The 15,664-nt window shown below is 53.4% G+C and overlaps 1 protein-coding gene across 2 annotated transcripts in view; it reads left to right on the forward strand.

Annotated features, from left to right (window-relative positions):
- Positions 1-15,664, forward strand: part of CTIF (CBP80/20-dependent translation initiation factor) — a 295,612-nt gene that overhangs the window by 182,213 nt on the left and 97,735 nt on the right. For both annotated transcript variants that reach the window (XM_012642671.1, XM_012642672.1), the window contains exons 8-9: positions 5,384-5,870; positions 8,185-8,484. In XM_012642671.1, the coding sequence (XP_012498125.1) occupies positions 5,384-5,870; positions 8,185-8,484 (787 nt within the window). The remainder of the gene's footprint in view (positions 1-5,383; positions 5,871-8,184; positions 8,485-15,664) is intronic.

Here is a 15,664-nt window from a genome sequence, read left to right on the forward strand (position 1 = left end):
AATTTCCATTCTCAAAAAAAAAAAAAAAGAAAGCATTATTTCCCTAACAGCAGGTGTTGCCAGTAGCACAAATGGAATATTAATCGTATCTCCTAAGCCATCCCCCCTGACCCCAGAGACTTCCCCAGAGAGAGGATTAGAGCACATGACAAACAGGCAGAGAGATGGATTTTGCCCCTTTTGCTTCAAGTGCTGCGGAACCGGATGTCTAGTGTGTCTTCCGCACCAGGATCCACCACCCATGTGTCCGGGACCCAGTGCAGCCTCTTTGCCTGGCTGCGGGGAGCAGAAGTGGCTCCTCCCCGGCCCAGCCAAACCCAAACCCACAGGTTTCATGGTGAACAGCCAGCTGGCCCCTGGATGAAGGTATTGATGGAACCCAGCGCCAGCAAACGCAGAAGAGCGAGGAGCTGGTCTTGGCCAGCCCAGCCAACCGCTGCTGACAAATATTTGTGAATGGCCGGAGCGGGGAAGCCTGGGTCTCCATTGTTGGGGAATGAGGCCCAGTCCCAAGTCTGTGCCCGTGGTTCCAGCGGCCCTCTCCGCCACTTCCCAGGCCAAGAACGTGGGCCGTGTGTGGTTGCCACCGCAGAGGTCTCAGCCGTAGTTCAACACTTCTCTGCTGGGGAGGCTGGATCTCAAAGAGGATAAGAGACAGACAAGGGGTGGCCACCACGTGCCGTGGTGAGTTGACTGGGTTGGCACGCTCTCTCCCGGGAGCCTCTGGAAGGCCCTCACCTCACCGAGCCTCAGTTGGCTTACCTGTAGAATGGGAAGGAAAGTTTTGACCTGCCTGCACGCAGAGGCTAGTCTTAGCAATCACTTGCCCCGAGAACTAAGCAGGACCTTGTGCAGAGAGGCGGTAAAGGGAGGTAAGAGAACAAGGCCTTGCGCCTCCCCTTCCCATGGTTTCTGGGCCCTTCCATTATTAATGTTGCCTGCCCAGCTAGGAGGGCACACGTGGGGTGGACTCCCTGGTTTCCCCTCCCACCTACGGATGGTCCTACTCATGTGCAAAGGAGCCTCCACCCAGCAGGAGTGAGTCTGACAACAGCCACAAATGCCAGGCAGCCCGAAGCATTCTTGGTGATTGCTGCGAGGTCTTCTGAACCACGAAGACATGGAATTCCAGGACCCCCAGAACTTCTAGGAACAAACAGCAGAAGCTCTTGCAAGACCTAGCTGATTTCTTTCTGGAGCCCTTGATCACCCACCAGCCATGCAGAAATTACCTCCTTCCTCCTCTAGGTGGACAGAAGTTGTTTCCTTTTTCTGGGCGGGGGCACTGGGCAGAGAGAGGGAAATCCCTGGTATGGCAAGTGGGAAACCAGATAGTTTTGAGACGGATGTTGAGAAGGGCTTGGTCAACCATCCTTGGGGGCATTTCTTGGGCCGTAGCTCTCGGCGCCACAAAAGTTCTAAATAAGGATGACAGAAGTTGTGAGAATCAATCATTATCTTCCAGGGAATTTCCAAGCTTCCTCTCTGGGTGTAAAAATAACTCACATTCAAAGAGCAAAGAGAATGGAAGGAGAAATTAGTTGAAAGTAATTGAAAAATTAAAGGAGGGAGAATTCACAGCAAGTCACAGGCGCGTGGCACCCTAGGAAGTTGTGTGTGGGCCATAGAGTTTGTTCTGTGCTTTCCCAGCGTGCTTGGTTTATACTCCTCAGAGCGAGGGCCGCAGCCTTCTGAACTGACCAAGGCATCTGGGTTTAGGTCTGGGCCCTCTGGCCAGTTGGGTATAGAGTCGCTGGACTCAAGGGCCCCACTTTGCCGGTGGGACCGACTCTCCACCGGGCGCTGGTGCTGGCGGTCCTTGCCCTGCTGTCGTACAGTGGGGAGTGAAACTGAGGGCTGTGGAGTGCCAGTCGGTGCGGGGGGTTTGCGATGGGGGGTGTCAGCATTGCCCTTGACCAGGAATGTGCTCCAGAGCCCACGAGAGCACACCTGGACAACAAGGGTGAGAAATCCCATGCAGGCCCCTGAGGAGGGCACACCCGGGCAGCAGGATTCAGTTCCGTGTGCCAGACTTTGAGAGATATTTTTATAATGACTCTTAAATTATTAAAATAAGTACAGACAACGAAAACCCTTGGACATTATACATAAAAACAAACACAAGAAGACTGGGAAAGATGGGAAGCAGACAGCCAGGCTGGGGACCTTGGCTGCAGAATGGCCCAGTCGTGAGTTCCTTGAGTTTTCTTCTTGGCTCGTTTATCCCAGACTTGGAGCTAAAGAAACTGGAAACCCAGAAATGACGCTAGGCACAGGCAGACTAAGGGAGCCCCGGCAGAAGCCTGCTAGCTCTAGCCAAAGGACCAGGACGGGGGCAGCCTAGCAAGACAGGAAACCTTAGATAATAACTGCTCTACTCCAGCCAAAACCCCAGAAAGAGCTGCGGCCCCACCCCTACCCACCACTCCAGCGGAGGCCCAGGGAGGGGCCTAGACTGAGAGGAGGTACCCCGGCCCCCCACCAGGGTGGCGTCACAGGGGCCAAGTGGGGAGAGTGACCTGAGTTTCAGGGACCTGTGGGACTGTAACTAAAAATCTGACACGCATGCCATCAGAGTCCCAAAAGGAGAGGAGAAGAAGGGTGGGGCGAAAAAGAATCACTCAAAGAAACCATGGCTAAAAGTTTCCCTGCGTTGCTGGCAGAAAGGTAGAGTGGTATAGCCTCTCTGGAAAACAGTGTGAGAATTTCTTTGAAAACTAAAAATACAACCACCATACCATCCAGCAGTGGCACTCCTGGGCATTTATGCCAGGGAATGAAAACTTACGTTCATACAAAAGCCTGTACACGAGTGTTCCTAGCAGCTCTGTTCATCACAGCCCCAAATGGGAAACAACCCGGCCGCCCTTCAGTGAACATCCACAGCACGGAATACGACTCAGCAACCAACAGGAACGAACTCTTGGCACAAGCCACAATCTAGATGAATCTCCAGGGACTTATGCTAAGTGAAAAAAGCCAATCCCAATGGGTTCCATGCTGGACGACTGCATTTATACAACACTCTGAAATGACAGAATTCTAAATGAAAAACAGTTGGGGGGTTGCCAGAGACCGAGGGCCTGGGGGTGGGAGGGAGGGGGGTGTGGCTATAAAAAAGCAACAGGGGCACCTTCGTGGTGATGGGAATGTTCTATATCTTGACCACGTCAATGTCGATATCCTGGTAGTGGTACTGTACTGTATAGTTTTGCACGACGTTACTGGGAGGTTAAAAAGTACAAGGGATCTCTCTGTATTATTCCTTAGAACTCATGTGACTCTATAATTGCCTCACAATGAAAAGTTTGATGAAGAAAATAAAATCATGTTCATTTAGAAAATCGGAAAGAAAAATCCACATCCCGTCTTCCAGAGATAACCACTATGAGCATTTTGGTGCGCATCCTTCCAGATTTTCCGGTGCATATGAATACTTGCCTTAAAAAGACACCACACTCCCACCAGCAAGCATGAGCTTTTTTGCCATATCTTTGATTACTCCACATTGGGTTTTTGCTCTGATGAACATCCTTGTGCCTAAATCCTTTTGCACATCTTTGATTATTTCCTTTGGACACGTTGCCACAGTGGAATTGCAGGGTCTGATGGTTTGCATGTATTAGAGACTTTTGAAACAAATTGTCAAATTTCCCTTCGGAAAGATTGTACTAATTTCTATTCCTAATATACCGTGTGTTACGTGGAAACAAAAAGAAGACTCTTGAATCTGTCCCTCACTTAGCTATTGTAATTCCCCCTGAAAGCTCCACCACCAAGTTTTTCAGTGACAGCTTTTCAATGAAAAAAAAAAAACTTTTCATTAATTTTAATGGGAAAACAATACTATGTTTAACCCCAACCTAAGATACCCCCAAATTTTCACAGATAAAAATGTTTCAAGTGAACATTGACATTGAGTTTATATAAGTAATAAGCAGTAATTTGAAAGTAAAGAAATACAGTTTGTTCGTAAAATACGATGCAGTGTAGGTCTATGGTCCCCAAGACAAGTCACAGAGGAGGTGTGGGGCTCATTCTTTAGAAGGTAACATCTTCTTTCTGCAAATTTTCTTCACCACTTTGCAACCTTTGAGGGGCGCATGGTTACCTTGTTCTTCAGCTGCACTCCCGGTAAAGTTACGACAGGGACAACACGCTGAGGGTGAGATGGAGATTGAGCACAAGGATGCTTCCAGTGGCCGGAAGCAGCCCTCGCGCCAGCCTGAAGGATCATGAGAATGTCCCTCCCCACCCCTTCACTTGCATTCAGTCCACAAATCGAAACGTTTGGGGTCCACCCCATGGTGCACAACTCACATTTGTTCCGTAGGCTATTCTCTGCCTAGACAGCGTCGGCAAGTAAATTGGTGAGCCTGTCTTTACACAAAACCGTTGTGTTAAATATCCCCTCCGTATTGGTTTGCCAGGCCTGCTGTAACAGAGTGCTGATGACTGGGTGGCTTAAACAATAGACATTTATTTTCTCTCAATTCTGGAACCTGGAAGTCCAAGATCAAGGTGTCCTCAGGGTTGGTTTCCTCTGAGGCCTCTCTTGTTGGCTTGCAGACGGCTGCCTTCCTGTTGTGTCCTCCCGTGGTCTTTCCTCTCTGTACATGGCATCCCTGATGTCTCTGTGTGCACAAATTTTCTCTTATTATAAGGACACCAGTTAGGAGCCGACCCTAACAGCCTCATTTTAACTTAATCACCTTTTTAAGGGCCCTGTCTCCAAATATGGTCACATTCTGAAGGACTGAGTGTTGGGGCTTCAACTTATGAATTTGAGGGAAGGGTGAGAGGGACATAAGTTAGCCCATAACAACTTCTTATAGTATATTTAGTTAGTGGGTTTGGGGTGACAATGTCAATGTATCAAAAAAAGTTGTTTGAAAAGTGATATCACTTTTCAAAAAGCACTGTGGTGCAAAGTCATCAATGAGATGGTGATTATGGGATGCACGTCTGTGTATGTTTCCTTGCTGGTACATGCATAGGGTATGTCTGGAAGATGCGTGATCTGGGAACAGGTGCTTCCAGAGCATGTAACTGGTGGTGGGGTCAGAGGCAGGAGGGTTCACTGTATTTAATTTTGTTCCACATGTGTGCTGCGTGCATATTGTGCTAAGTGAATAAAGTACTGATTTTAAGTGAAGGATTGACTTAAATCCTCTACAAAGCAGGGACCTGACTGGCTGTTCTCTGCCGTAGCCCCAGGCCCTGTCACAAAGCCTGGCACGTAGGAGGTGCTCAGGAAGTGTTTGTTGGAAGAATGAATGAATGGATGGACAAGGCAGTGACTTCCTGTTCTAGTGTCCAGGTGCAGGCACCTGACCGGCCCACTCAGCGGTCCCGCTCTCTGTCTCTCCCCTTCAATTTGCAGACGACAGCAAAGACCTCCGGGAGGGAACAAGCCCCAACAGCATGGTGACCATCAGCCGGGCAGCGCCAAACACAACAGGGACCACCAGAAATCCTACCAGGGGGGCTCAGCACCTCATCCCTCAGGGAGGCCCACCCACCATGGCTACAGCCAGAACCGGCGCTGGCACCACGGCAACATGAAGCACCCACCAGGCGACAAGGGGGAGGCAGGCACCCACCGCAATGCCAAAGAGATTGTGACCATCGAGAGCCCAAAACTTGAGGACACCCCGGGAGACACCGGGCACGGCAGCCTTGAGTCCCCCCGCAGCCCTGACGTCCTGGCCCCGGCAGCTTCTGAGAGGCTGCCCCCGCAGCAGCCGGGAGCACCGGAGGCCGAGACAAAGCGTAAAGACAGTATTCTTCCCGAGCGCATCGGGGAGCGGCCCAAAATTACCCTGCTCCAGTCTTCCAAAGACAGACTGCGGCGGAGGCTAAAAGAAAAGGTACCGGTAATTGAAGTTTCGTTTTTCTCTTGCAGCAGGGAGGACAGTGAGAGGTAGGCACATTGGCAGGTGGGCGTGGGGCAGAGCCTCATGGGTTTGAGGGTCTGGGGAGCTGTGTCAAGCAGGGTCTTTGCTGGCTGCGGGGGCCCACCACATGGTGACACTACTGCCTTGGGTGCCACTGGGCCACCAGAGGGCCGGCCTGTGGCCAGCCTCGCATGGGCCCTCCAGCTACTCTGGCCCCTCACCTCCTGGCCCCCCAAGAGGCCCGGGGCGGGCACTTGGTGGCCTGGGTTAGATACTGCCCCGTTCATGCTAAAGGGCATTTGGGGAAACATGGAGCTTATGGAGTAAGAGGGACTGATGCTTCTTCACGAGGTGAGTGCCATGCAGGCGGTGGCCCTGCCAGTGTGGGGCGCCGAGGTGAGTTGGACGGGCCTGTTGCATCTCCCCGGGGCCATTGAGCGCTCTAGGGTGCGAACGGTAAGGAGGCTCCACTAGGCATTCTCCGTGCTGACCAGTGCCAGCAGGACCCAGAGGGCGAGGCCACGTGGCGCTTGCTCCCCGGGAGCCTGTTTCCTCACCCTAGTCCTGGCCTGGTCTCCAGTGCCTGGTCCACAGCTTCAGGAAGAGATGCCCCAAGCCTCCAGGACAGGGATGGGGATGTGTTATTTACAGCATTAAGTCCATTGTGCTCACCCCCGCAGCGCACCCTTGCTGCCCGCCGAAGGCACAGGTAAGGTCACCTTTGGGAGGAGCTATCCTAAGAAAGGCCGACTTGCCCACAGCCCTCCCCACGCAGCAGGCAGAACCTGTGGCGTCTTCCTCTGGGACCTCTGCAGATCTTGAGGTTCCAGGCGTCTCCCCCATCCTCCCTCTCCCCCATCCTCCCCAACATTTTGCCCCAGGGGCCAGGCCCAAGGTCCACACTCAGGAGGACATGGGCTTAGGCTCAGGCTGGGTCACTCTGCCCACTCACCCTAAAAAAGGGTGAACCCTGGGAACAGGTGAGCCACTAGGCCAGCCCACATGAGACTTTCATCAGGGAGAGTCACACTTCCCTCTACCTTTCAAGGAACAAGTAAAGCATTAGATGGCCATGGGGGTGGGGAGCTGTGTCTTGTGGACCCAACTCAGAGACTCATACTAGCGTTCCTTGAGGACATAGATGAATTTGAGGGGGCTGGAGGAGAAGACGGAGAAAGACACCCCAGATTCAACTCTCAGGTCTTAAGTGAGAGACCAGTTGCCCTTGGAACTCAACCCCACTATGGATCTTCCGTCCTTACCATGTTACCCCTGAGGAAACTAAGGCCTAGCGAGTGAAACCACTTGCCCAAAGCCACATGGTGAGCAACAGAGAGCAGGAGATAGAACCTTGTTCTGTGCCTTCTAGGCCAGAGCACATACTGTTGAGAATAGAAGGACAAGTGTGAATCTCATCTTAAGACCTTATGATCTCTCCTTATGATGCTGCCCTTCCACCCGGACCTCACATCCCAGCAGTTAAGTCAATCACATTCTTGGCCACGACTCTGCTGTATTTGAGTAAATACTTTTGACAATCAGATGCCATTTTCGTCTTCCTTCAGCCCCTGGTCTGGTCCCAGTTGCAGTGAAACCTTATAAGGGGATAGGGCTTTTTATCTGAAATTTCCCTCTTAGAAGCACCAACTATTTTAGCAGCACGTTGGCGGACTCCTGGGTGTGTAGTAGTTGTGTGTAGAAGGCCAGCACAGTCTCTAGAGGATGCAAAGCCAGGGCCGTGTCCATATGGCACCCTATGCCCAGAGAACATGACCATCCTTGGGCATTCAGAGCTAAGGAAGTGGAGGACAAGGTGGCTGCTCCCTGGGCCGCTTCTAACCACCACTGCAGGCATTTTAGATCTTACCCACCTTCCTGACCTAGCCTTCCTATGCTCATTTTCTTTTTTGGCCCAATTTCCTGTTTGTTGTCTTGATTTAATGGAGCTTACACAAGATGAAATATTAAATGAGATTTCTAGATTAAGACATTTGATGGGCCAACAGACCAAAAAAGCCAATGTATACTAGAACCCTGGGTAGGAGCTAGAATTCACAGGAAATATCAGCCCAGAATGTCGCTGGGGCCAAGACAAAAAGTCAACAAAGAGCTTTAGGGATGAGGGGTCTTTGGTGGCGGCAAGCATTCCCAGAGGGACCAGACCTCAGGCCCAAGAAGGTAGGGCCAGTTCCGCTTTCTGGGGGTGGCAGCTCTCCATCCACCAGGCCGCCCCCTGCGGAAACCTGGGCGTCCCTCAGGCAGGCGCGTTTGTCTCCCACACCCCCAGGAGGAAGTGGCGGTGGAGACGACCAGCCCTCAGCAGAACAAGATGGACAAGCTGATGGAGATCCTGAACAGCATGCGGAACAACAGCAGCGACGTGGACGCCAAGCTCACCACCTTCATGGAGGAGGCGCAGAACTCCACCAACTCGGAGGAGATGCTGGGCGAGATCGTGCGGACCATCTACCAGAAGGCCGTGTCGGACCGCAGCTTCGCCTTCACCGCCGCCAAGCTATGCGACAAGATGGCGCTCTTCATGGTGGAGGGCACCAAGTTCCGGAGCCTGCTCCTCAACATGCTCCAGGTAACGGGACACGACAGCTGCCCCGGCGCCCCTGCCCCTCTGCGTCCGTCCGGGAGTTATTAGTAGCGAGGAGGCTGCAAGTTCTAACCACAGTTGAACTTTCCCCAAGTTTCCCCTTGCCCGGGTAATTATAGAAAACAGCAAAGCGGTGGAGGGGCCGGGGATGCGTGGCCAGATTTGTGTGTGTTTGTGTGCGTGCTCCATGGTAACAATGCACCAATATAATTTTATAGGTGCTTTGTGTTGAACCAGCCTTTCCCTCTTTCTATTTTCATGATAAGAGGCCCGGCTCTTAGTCTGAGCCTGGCCTGTGCTTTGACCTCTCTATGTCTGGGCAGACACAAACTTGCTGTGGACGTCTCTCTTCCTCCTCCTCCTGCTATACGTTTGCAGCTGTGCAACTGGTTGTAGCTGGTACTGAGACGGGTTTGAGCAATGCCACGCAGGAGCTGGAAAGGGACAGTCTGCCCAGACGCTGGGGCTCCTAGGCAGAGAGGAAGCGTGGCAATGTAAGCTTGTCTGTCCCACTTAATATCCCCTCACCCCAGAGCTTAACCCCACCCCTGCTCATTGCTTCCCCATGGGGACCAGCATCCCGCAGTGGTTTTATGGGCATAAGCGTGTAGTGGGCGTGGGCGTGGGCGTGTGCACTTAGACCGAGCCCGGCACCATTTCATCTCGCAAGTACCTGCTCTTCTGTCGTGGGTGGTAGCAGGTGAACTGATGGCATCAGGGAGAGAGAGCAGGACGCATAGCGTGGTGGCCACACCAGGCCCTGGGACCACCCTGGAAGTCGTGGCTGGGGGAAAGCCATGTCTCCTCCTACTTGGTACTTTAGAGACTTGAAGTACAAATCGAGCTGCCAGGCCAGGCAAGGTAAAACAGTGACTGGGAAGTTATGAAAGTTAATTACAGAGCTGCAGACACCCCGCAGGTCTGTCTTACCTGGGGCGACCATGTTATAGAGCATCCAAACTGTAAGACTTCTGCCAGCGAACAGGGAATCCGTTCATCATTGTGCCCAGACAGCAGGTGTAAACCAGGGCATTGTCCCCCTTGTGTCGCACTTGGTTCGTGGTTTGCCATCTCTTCCCTGAAAGCTGGGGAAGTTGCTGCCGGGGCCCCGCAGGGCTCCGTCCCCGCCCACCCTCTCCTCTTCCACCTGTGTCTCGCCCACTGCAACATGAGCTCTCCCGGGCCAGCCCAGGCTGCTTCTCTCCTGCTCCAGGCCCTGATCGGGTTCCCATTCCTGGATCGCCCGCGCTCCCCTGGTGACGAATTCCCGCATTACCTGAGGGATTTGCACATCGGGCATATTCCTCGCAGGCCGGAATGTCCTGGGAGAGCGTAGAGAGTGACGGGCAGGGAGAAGTCTGTCTGCCACAGACCACCCCGCACAGGGGAGTCAGGGACAAGATCAGCTTGTGGCCTTGGCTTTGGGTTTTGTTTTTCAAAGAAGGGCCAGGATGGGGCAAGAGTTCTAGACAGTGGCTGCCAGCTCCAAGTGACCCAGCCAGACCCAGTGCAGACAGACACAGGGCAGCGGGGAGGGCGGCTGGCTGCAGGGCCCACCCCACATCAGGCCATGGAAAGAGCAGCCTTACAAGTGTCCAGTGGAGCATCAATCTCGGGAAACGCTCAGCCCCAGAAGGGGCTCCGTGGCCCTGCTCTCGCTTCTCCATCAGCCTCCAAGTTAGGACAGCCTCCGCATGTGCAGCAGGGAGCGACCCTGTTCGGCTGCGTTAACTCAGCAAAGTCCTCGCCGCTTTCCTCAGCTAGGAACTCTTGTGAGATTAGTGTGCTGAGAGACACAGTTTGGCAAACATGGGGGTAGGGGAAAGGCACTAAATCGACAGCTGGGAAACAGGAGTTCTAGACCCGATTCAGCCGTCGGTCAGAACTTGATCTCTGAGCGCCTGCTGGGAACCCGCACACACTGGCTCTCCGTACACCTTCCTATTTGTGCTGCTGGCGATGAGCTGGGCCCTCGGGGAGGGGCACGAGTAACCCCCACACACATGACAATCTTCCTTTCCCACTCTGCCCAGGCCTTGCCACTGGCACGCAACAGTCCCGGGTCCTCCTAGACCTCACAAACCCACTTACCCCACGTAGTGGCTCAATGATAGCTCTGCCATGAGTGATAGAGGCTTTGGGGCCAGCTCAGGAGACCCAAAGGTGCCACCTTGTCTTTGGGGCATAGGAGAACTGGGACCCCCACATCCTGTTCCCCACTCCCCCCACCACCACCCTCCAGCCAGGCTGTACCTCCTCTCCTGCTGCACCCTGGGTAAACAGACTCTCTTCCTGTCCAGAATTTACTTCCCGCCCCGCCCCAAACGCCCACCCCTCTGCCAGGGCGAATCACACTCATGCTTCATTCAGGTGGTGCTGGGGCCCCACTTTCCAGGAAGCACCCAGCCGTCCCCTGTCCCAGCACCTGTCGCCTGTAGCCACAAACATTCAGTCACCCTGCTAGTATTTACTGCGTATCTGTGTGTGCCAGGCACCAGCCTCAAGGCTGAGGATCCAGTGGTCGATAAATGACACAGCTTTGTCCTGAAGAGGTTTGCAGGGAGGAAGGATCAGAACTTCAACCAATGACAGCATGAACACACAGTGACAAAGTGCTATTGCCCACCCTGGCCAGCCAGGGCTCTAGGAGGGCGAGCAGTCTCTGCATCCTGGTGTCTGCAAAGTGCCTGGTGCTTGGGGGGCCCTCGGCCATCACGGAGAAATGGATGTGTTAAGAGGAAGGCACTAGAAGCCCCCCCTCTCCCTTCTCCCAGGCCATGGGCCTGAGGACAGCTGCAGTCCAGAGCAAGAAGGGAACCCCCAGGAGCAGACAGAGCTCTCATTCTGAGGCTCTAGGGCAGCTCATGCCCCCCTCCCCACATGTCAGATGCCAGCCATTTGCCTGGGTGGAGCATTTGTGGGTCGGGTATTTAGAAATCTAAATGTCCCCATAGGCCACCACTCGCCCCTCTGCATTACCCGCAGCTCTGGCTTTTGTGAGAGCCAAGGAGAGACCCCCTTCCTTGAAGGCTATTACCAAGGGCTGGATGTGGGTACTCAGGCCTCCTGGGCGGCCGGTGAAAGCATGGCTGTGCTGGTGCAAAGCTGCCCCAAGCCCCTGACGGCCCCCTGACTACAAGGCCCAGAGGACACCAACACCGTGTCTGGGCTTTCTCAGGCCCCGCTGCTCCTCTCTGAAGCCAAGGGGGTGTGGGGTGGAGCAGGGCTTTCCAAGCAGCATAATTCACGGCCGTTCGCCACCCAAACGCAAGAGGTACAAGAGAAGGAAGCAGAGGCACGGCGCGGTAAACCCCACGTTCCCTTTTAACACCTGCAGGGATGTCCTTCGCACTTGCCTTCATCTCCTCGCAAAGTGCGCTTGTGTCCCTTTCCTGGCCAGCGGTCCTGGCCTGGCCTGCAGAGCCCTTGCCTCCCCTTTCTCCCCAAGGGCCACGCTCAGCTCCATCCACTTCAGACCCCCGGTTCAGCGGCCTCTGAGATGCCCCTCACGTGGTCAGGTTTGGCCGCAGCCTCCACACACAAGTTCTAAGACCCGGCTTAGTGATGCTGGCAGCAAAGGGGCCAGCGTGTGAAGTGCCCCACGAGCACGGCTCCCAGCAGCTGTCTTTGGTCATTGCTCTCCCTGGCTGACTGCTCTTGCTGCCTGGGCTTCGATGATGGGAGCCTGTGGCAAGGAAGGGAGAGAGGCAACCTCTGATGTGGTTAACACTCCGCAGCAGAGGTCTGCAAGCTTCCTGCCAAGCTAGGGTGCAGCCCGCATGTGGTGGGAAGTAGGGGTGGGAGAAGGTCAAAGATCCTTTAACCCTTCCCAGCCAGACTCAACATCACCATCTCAAGGAACCCAGAAGATCTGCCCTCATGAGCCATGACAGTACCAGAGACCCTGGGGTCTCAGTGGACCCCTGTCACCAATCCCACAGCTCAAAAATGGTGTTCAATTTTTACATCCAAACTAATTCTTTTTTGCCTTTTCTTACTAGCATCCTTGTAAATAAGCTATAGATCTATTTATTAAACAGACTTTTTTTTAATTTTCTGTTTTTATTTTTATATTTTTGAGACAGGGTCTCTCTCTGTCAGTCGCACTAAGGTGCAGGGGCATCATCATAGCTCACTGCAGCCTCACACTCCTAGGCTCAAGCAATCCTCCTGCCTCAGCCTCCCGAGTGGTAGCCTCCTACCATGCCCGGCTAATCAGACCTTTCTTAAACGTGCCAAGCATGTAGTGTTCGCTAGATCAGTGGTTCTCCAACTTGGATGTGCATAGGAATCACACAGGGTTTTGTTTAAATGCAGATTCGGATGTAGTAGGTCTGGGATGGGGCCGAGATTCTGCGTTTCCAACAAGCCCCCAGGTGCTGCTGGTCCGGGGACCAAGGCACTGGATGACCGACGGTTTGTAGGTGATGAGTCTGTTTCACAGGTGGGCAAACTGAGGCACAGTCTGCTATCGGTGTGATTGTCAGCAAAGGGAACCCAGCCTGGGGATATTGCATTTCAGACACTGGGCCTTCTTTAGGTCAGTGGTTCTCAATCTAGCTGGACGTTGGAATGGCATGGAGAGCTTCTGACACTGGCACAGGGCCCTACCTCCAATCAGCTGGATTAGAGTCTCCGGAAACAGGCCCTGGGCATCCTTTTTAAGGTCTCCTCAGGTGATTCTAAGGTGCAGCCAGGGTTGACCACCACCATTCAGGAGACACCCCAGAGACGCCGATATTGTCCCGTTGTTGAGCCATCTGGCTGTACCTGTCGTGTGGTGAACCCGTCAGGAAATACCCGTCAGGCGCTGGGCTCTGTGCAGGACGCAGAGTCCGACCTGGCGGGAGAGCACTGAGACAGGAGACCTAACTGCTGAGCTGACCTTCAGCTCCTCCAGCCTCAGTTTCCCCTCACCGTCATCCTGAGACCCCTCCCTGAGGAGGCGGGAACTGCGTTTTCTCTTCCTGCTGGCCCCATTTCTCTCTGTCCTGGACTCCTTTCCCCATTTCCTTTCCCCTTTTCTCGGCCTTGGACATTTGTCGGAACAGCTATCACACGTTTTAGAGAAAGGGCCTCACCCACACTGCCAGGCTGTGCCGGGGCTGGCCCTCCTGCAAAGCTCGGGGGGCGACTGGCTTCGCTGCTCAGCCCGCCTTACCCCGCCCTTCCCAGCCCCTCGGTGTTTGCAGAGCCCCAATAACTGGACGATGCGCATTGATCGTTTTCGACTTCCACGAGAAAGTGAGCCGCCCGGGCTCCTGGGTTACAGAAGTAACCAAAAGTCTCCCTTGATCCTCATCAGGGGTCTGTGGTGCAGTAATGGGGAGGGGGCGGGCTCCAGTTTCACGGAGAAGTGAAGAATGAGTGTGCCTCTTTTTATGGGACCTTTGGAATGACAGGAATGGAGGCCTGAGCCCCCTCCGCCCAGCACTGCCCTGTCACTGCCCAGGACTTCCACGTGGGCTCAGGGAGTGCTCCTTTGCTGAGACAGGCTTGGGTAGCACAAGTTCAAGCCCTCCTCTGTTGAAATGTGTGTGCCCTGTTTAGCCAAGAGGTGTCTGCATGCAAGCTATGCAGAGCAGAGTATTATTAGAGCGGGCATCAGTGTGTCTGTAACTGAACCCAGCTCTCCCTAGCAACTGTTACCAACAACACATCTAACAGAAGGATGCAATACCTTTTTTTGAAGAAAAACAAAAAAACCTCATCTCAACCACGTCATAAACACAGCAGGGCTATTGTAAAAAAGACAACACGAAATCAGAACCTGGCATGGCACTAGATTTCAAAATAAATTGCTCTTCTCCAGCACCTTCTAGAAGACAGCCTCTTAAAAAGCTGACCTCAAGCTAGTGAACAGATAAACTCTGCTGAGTTTCTGGCTGGGTCCTCATCAAGCATGTGTTCGGGGCTTTTGAAACATAGAAACTTGATCAGGCGGTGACTCTGTGGGGTCTCTGGGAATGATTCTAGCTCAGAAGGGGCACTCAAGGTTTTCTGGTCAAGCTGTACCTATCAGCAAATCTCACAAGTGTGGGACAAGCCCTGAAGATGTACCTTAGCCTCACCTTACCTGGAATGTGAGTGTCTCCCCCACTCCCACACCCTGTGTCTCCCAGCCCCCTACACCCTCTCCTGGTCCCACAATCGCAGGCTTGGGAAGGGGAATCGGGCCATTGCTCTAACTCTGTTCCTAAAGGGAAAGCCTTTTCTCCGGGTTCTCTCAAGGCTTCCAGAAAATTAAGTCATCCCCCCTTATCAGAAATTTGGGGTTCTTAAGCCTTGTCTTTTAACAGAGGAAGGGAGGAGAGGGACTAATGTTGATCCTTGGGGTTCTAACCGGCTCTAAGTTATAAACTCCTCTGGGGCAGGAATCCTGGCTGAGTTATCACCTGTGCCCAGCTCCTGGCATCATTACCTGTATGTAGTAGAAGCTCAGTAAATGCCTATGGAAGGGAGGGATGGAGCCCTCAGTCTTGGGTACCAATGCTCCCAGCATGTCAGGGCCTTTTAAATTCTTCTGAGCATTTTCCTGTATGTGAATTGGAAGTAGGTTCCAGGGCAGGGATCTTTCCTCAAGTTTGTAGATGAGGAAAGTGGCTACAAGGCTCACTCAAAGTCGTGGGGCTGCCTGGGGCTGGCCCCACACCACCCCCCAAATACGTGCTAAGGCTCAGAAGCTTGGGAGAATCATGAAGTTATCAGTGGGAATTTCAGAATCCCCCTGTGGAATAATCCCACTGCATTTCCAGTGGTTGCTGAGTCTCTGAGCTTCCTGGGCCCCTGGAGGCCAAGGGTACCTGAGGAAATACCTGGACTGTCCCTTTGTCCTTGTCCATATGGACCACAGGAGCCGCCATCCTGGTTTAGATCTCCTTGCACCTCTCCCTATTCTATTCCCAGACCCCCTCCCTCACTTCTGCACACCCACCGCTGAGCCAATGTGCACTCCAGGCATGTAAACTAATTTTAATGTTGGCCCAAGCTGGGCATACCCAGGGATAGAAGCACATTGTTCTGTGCATTCCAAAGCCTGCGCAAAAGCCCTGGGCCGTATCCACCCAGCTCCCCTCCACGGGTTGCTAGAAATCAGAAGGAGCTAAAGCAAAAGGCCGGAGGGCAGTGCAAGCCACTTTCCCCACGTGCACATTGAGGAGGGTGC

This window comes from Propithecus coquereli, unplaced genomic scaffold, assembly GCF_000956105.1.
Source record: "Propithecus coquereli isolate 6110/MARCELLA unplaced genomic scaffold, Pcoq_1.0 Scaffold181, whole genome shotgun sequence".
In the NCBI taxonomy this organism is placed as follows: domain Eukaryota; kingdom Metazoa; phylum Chordata; class Mammalia; order Primates; family Indriidae; genus Propithecus; species Propithecus coquereli.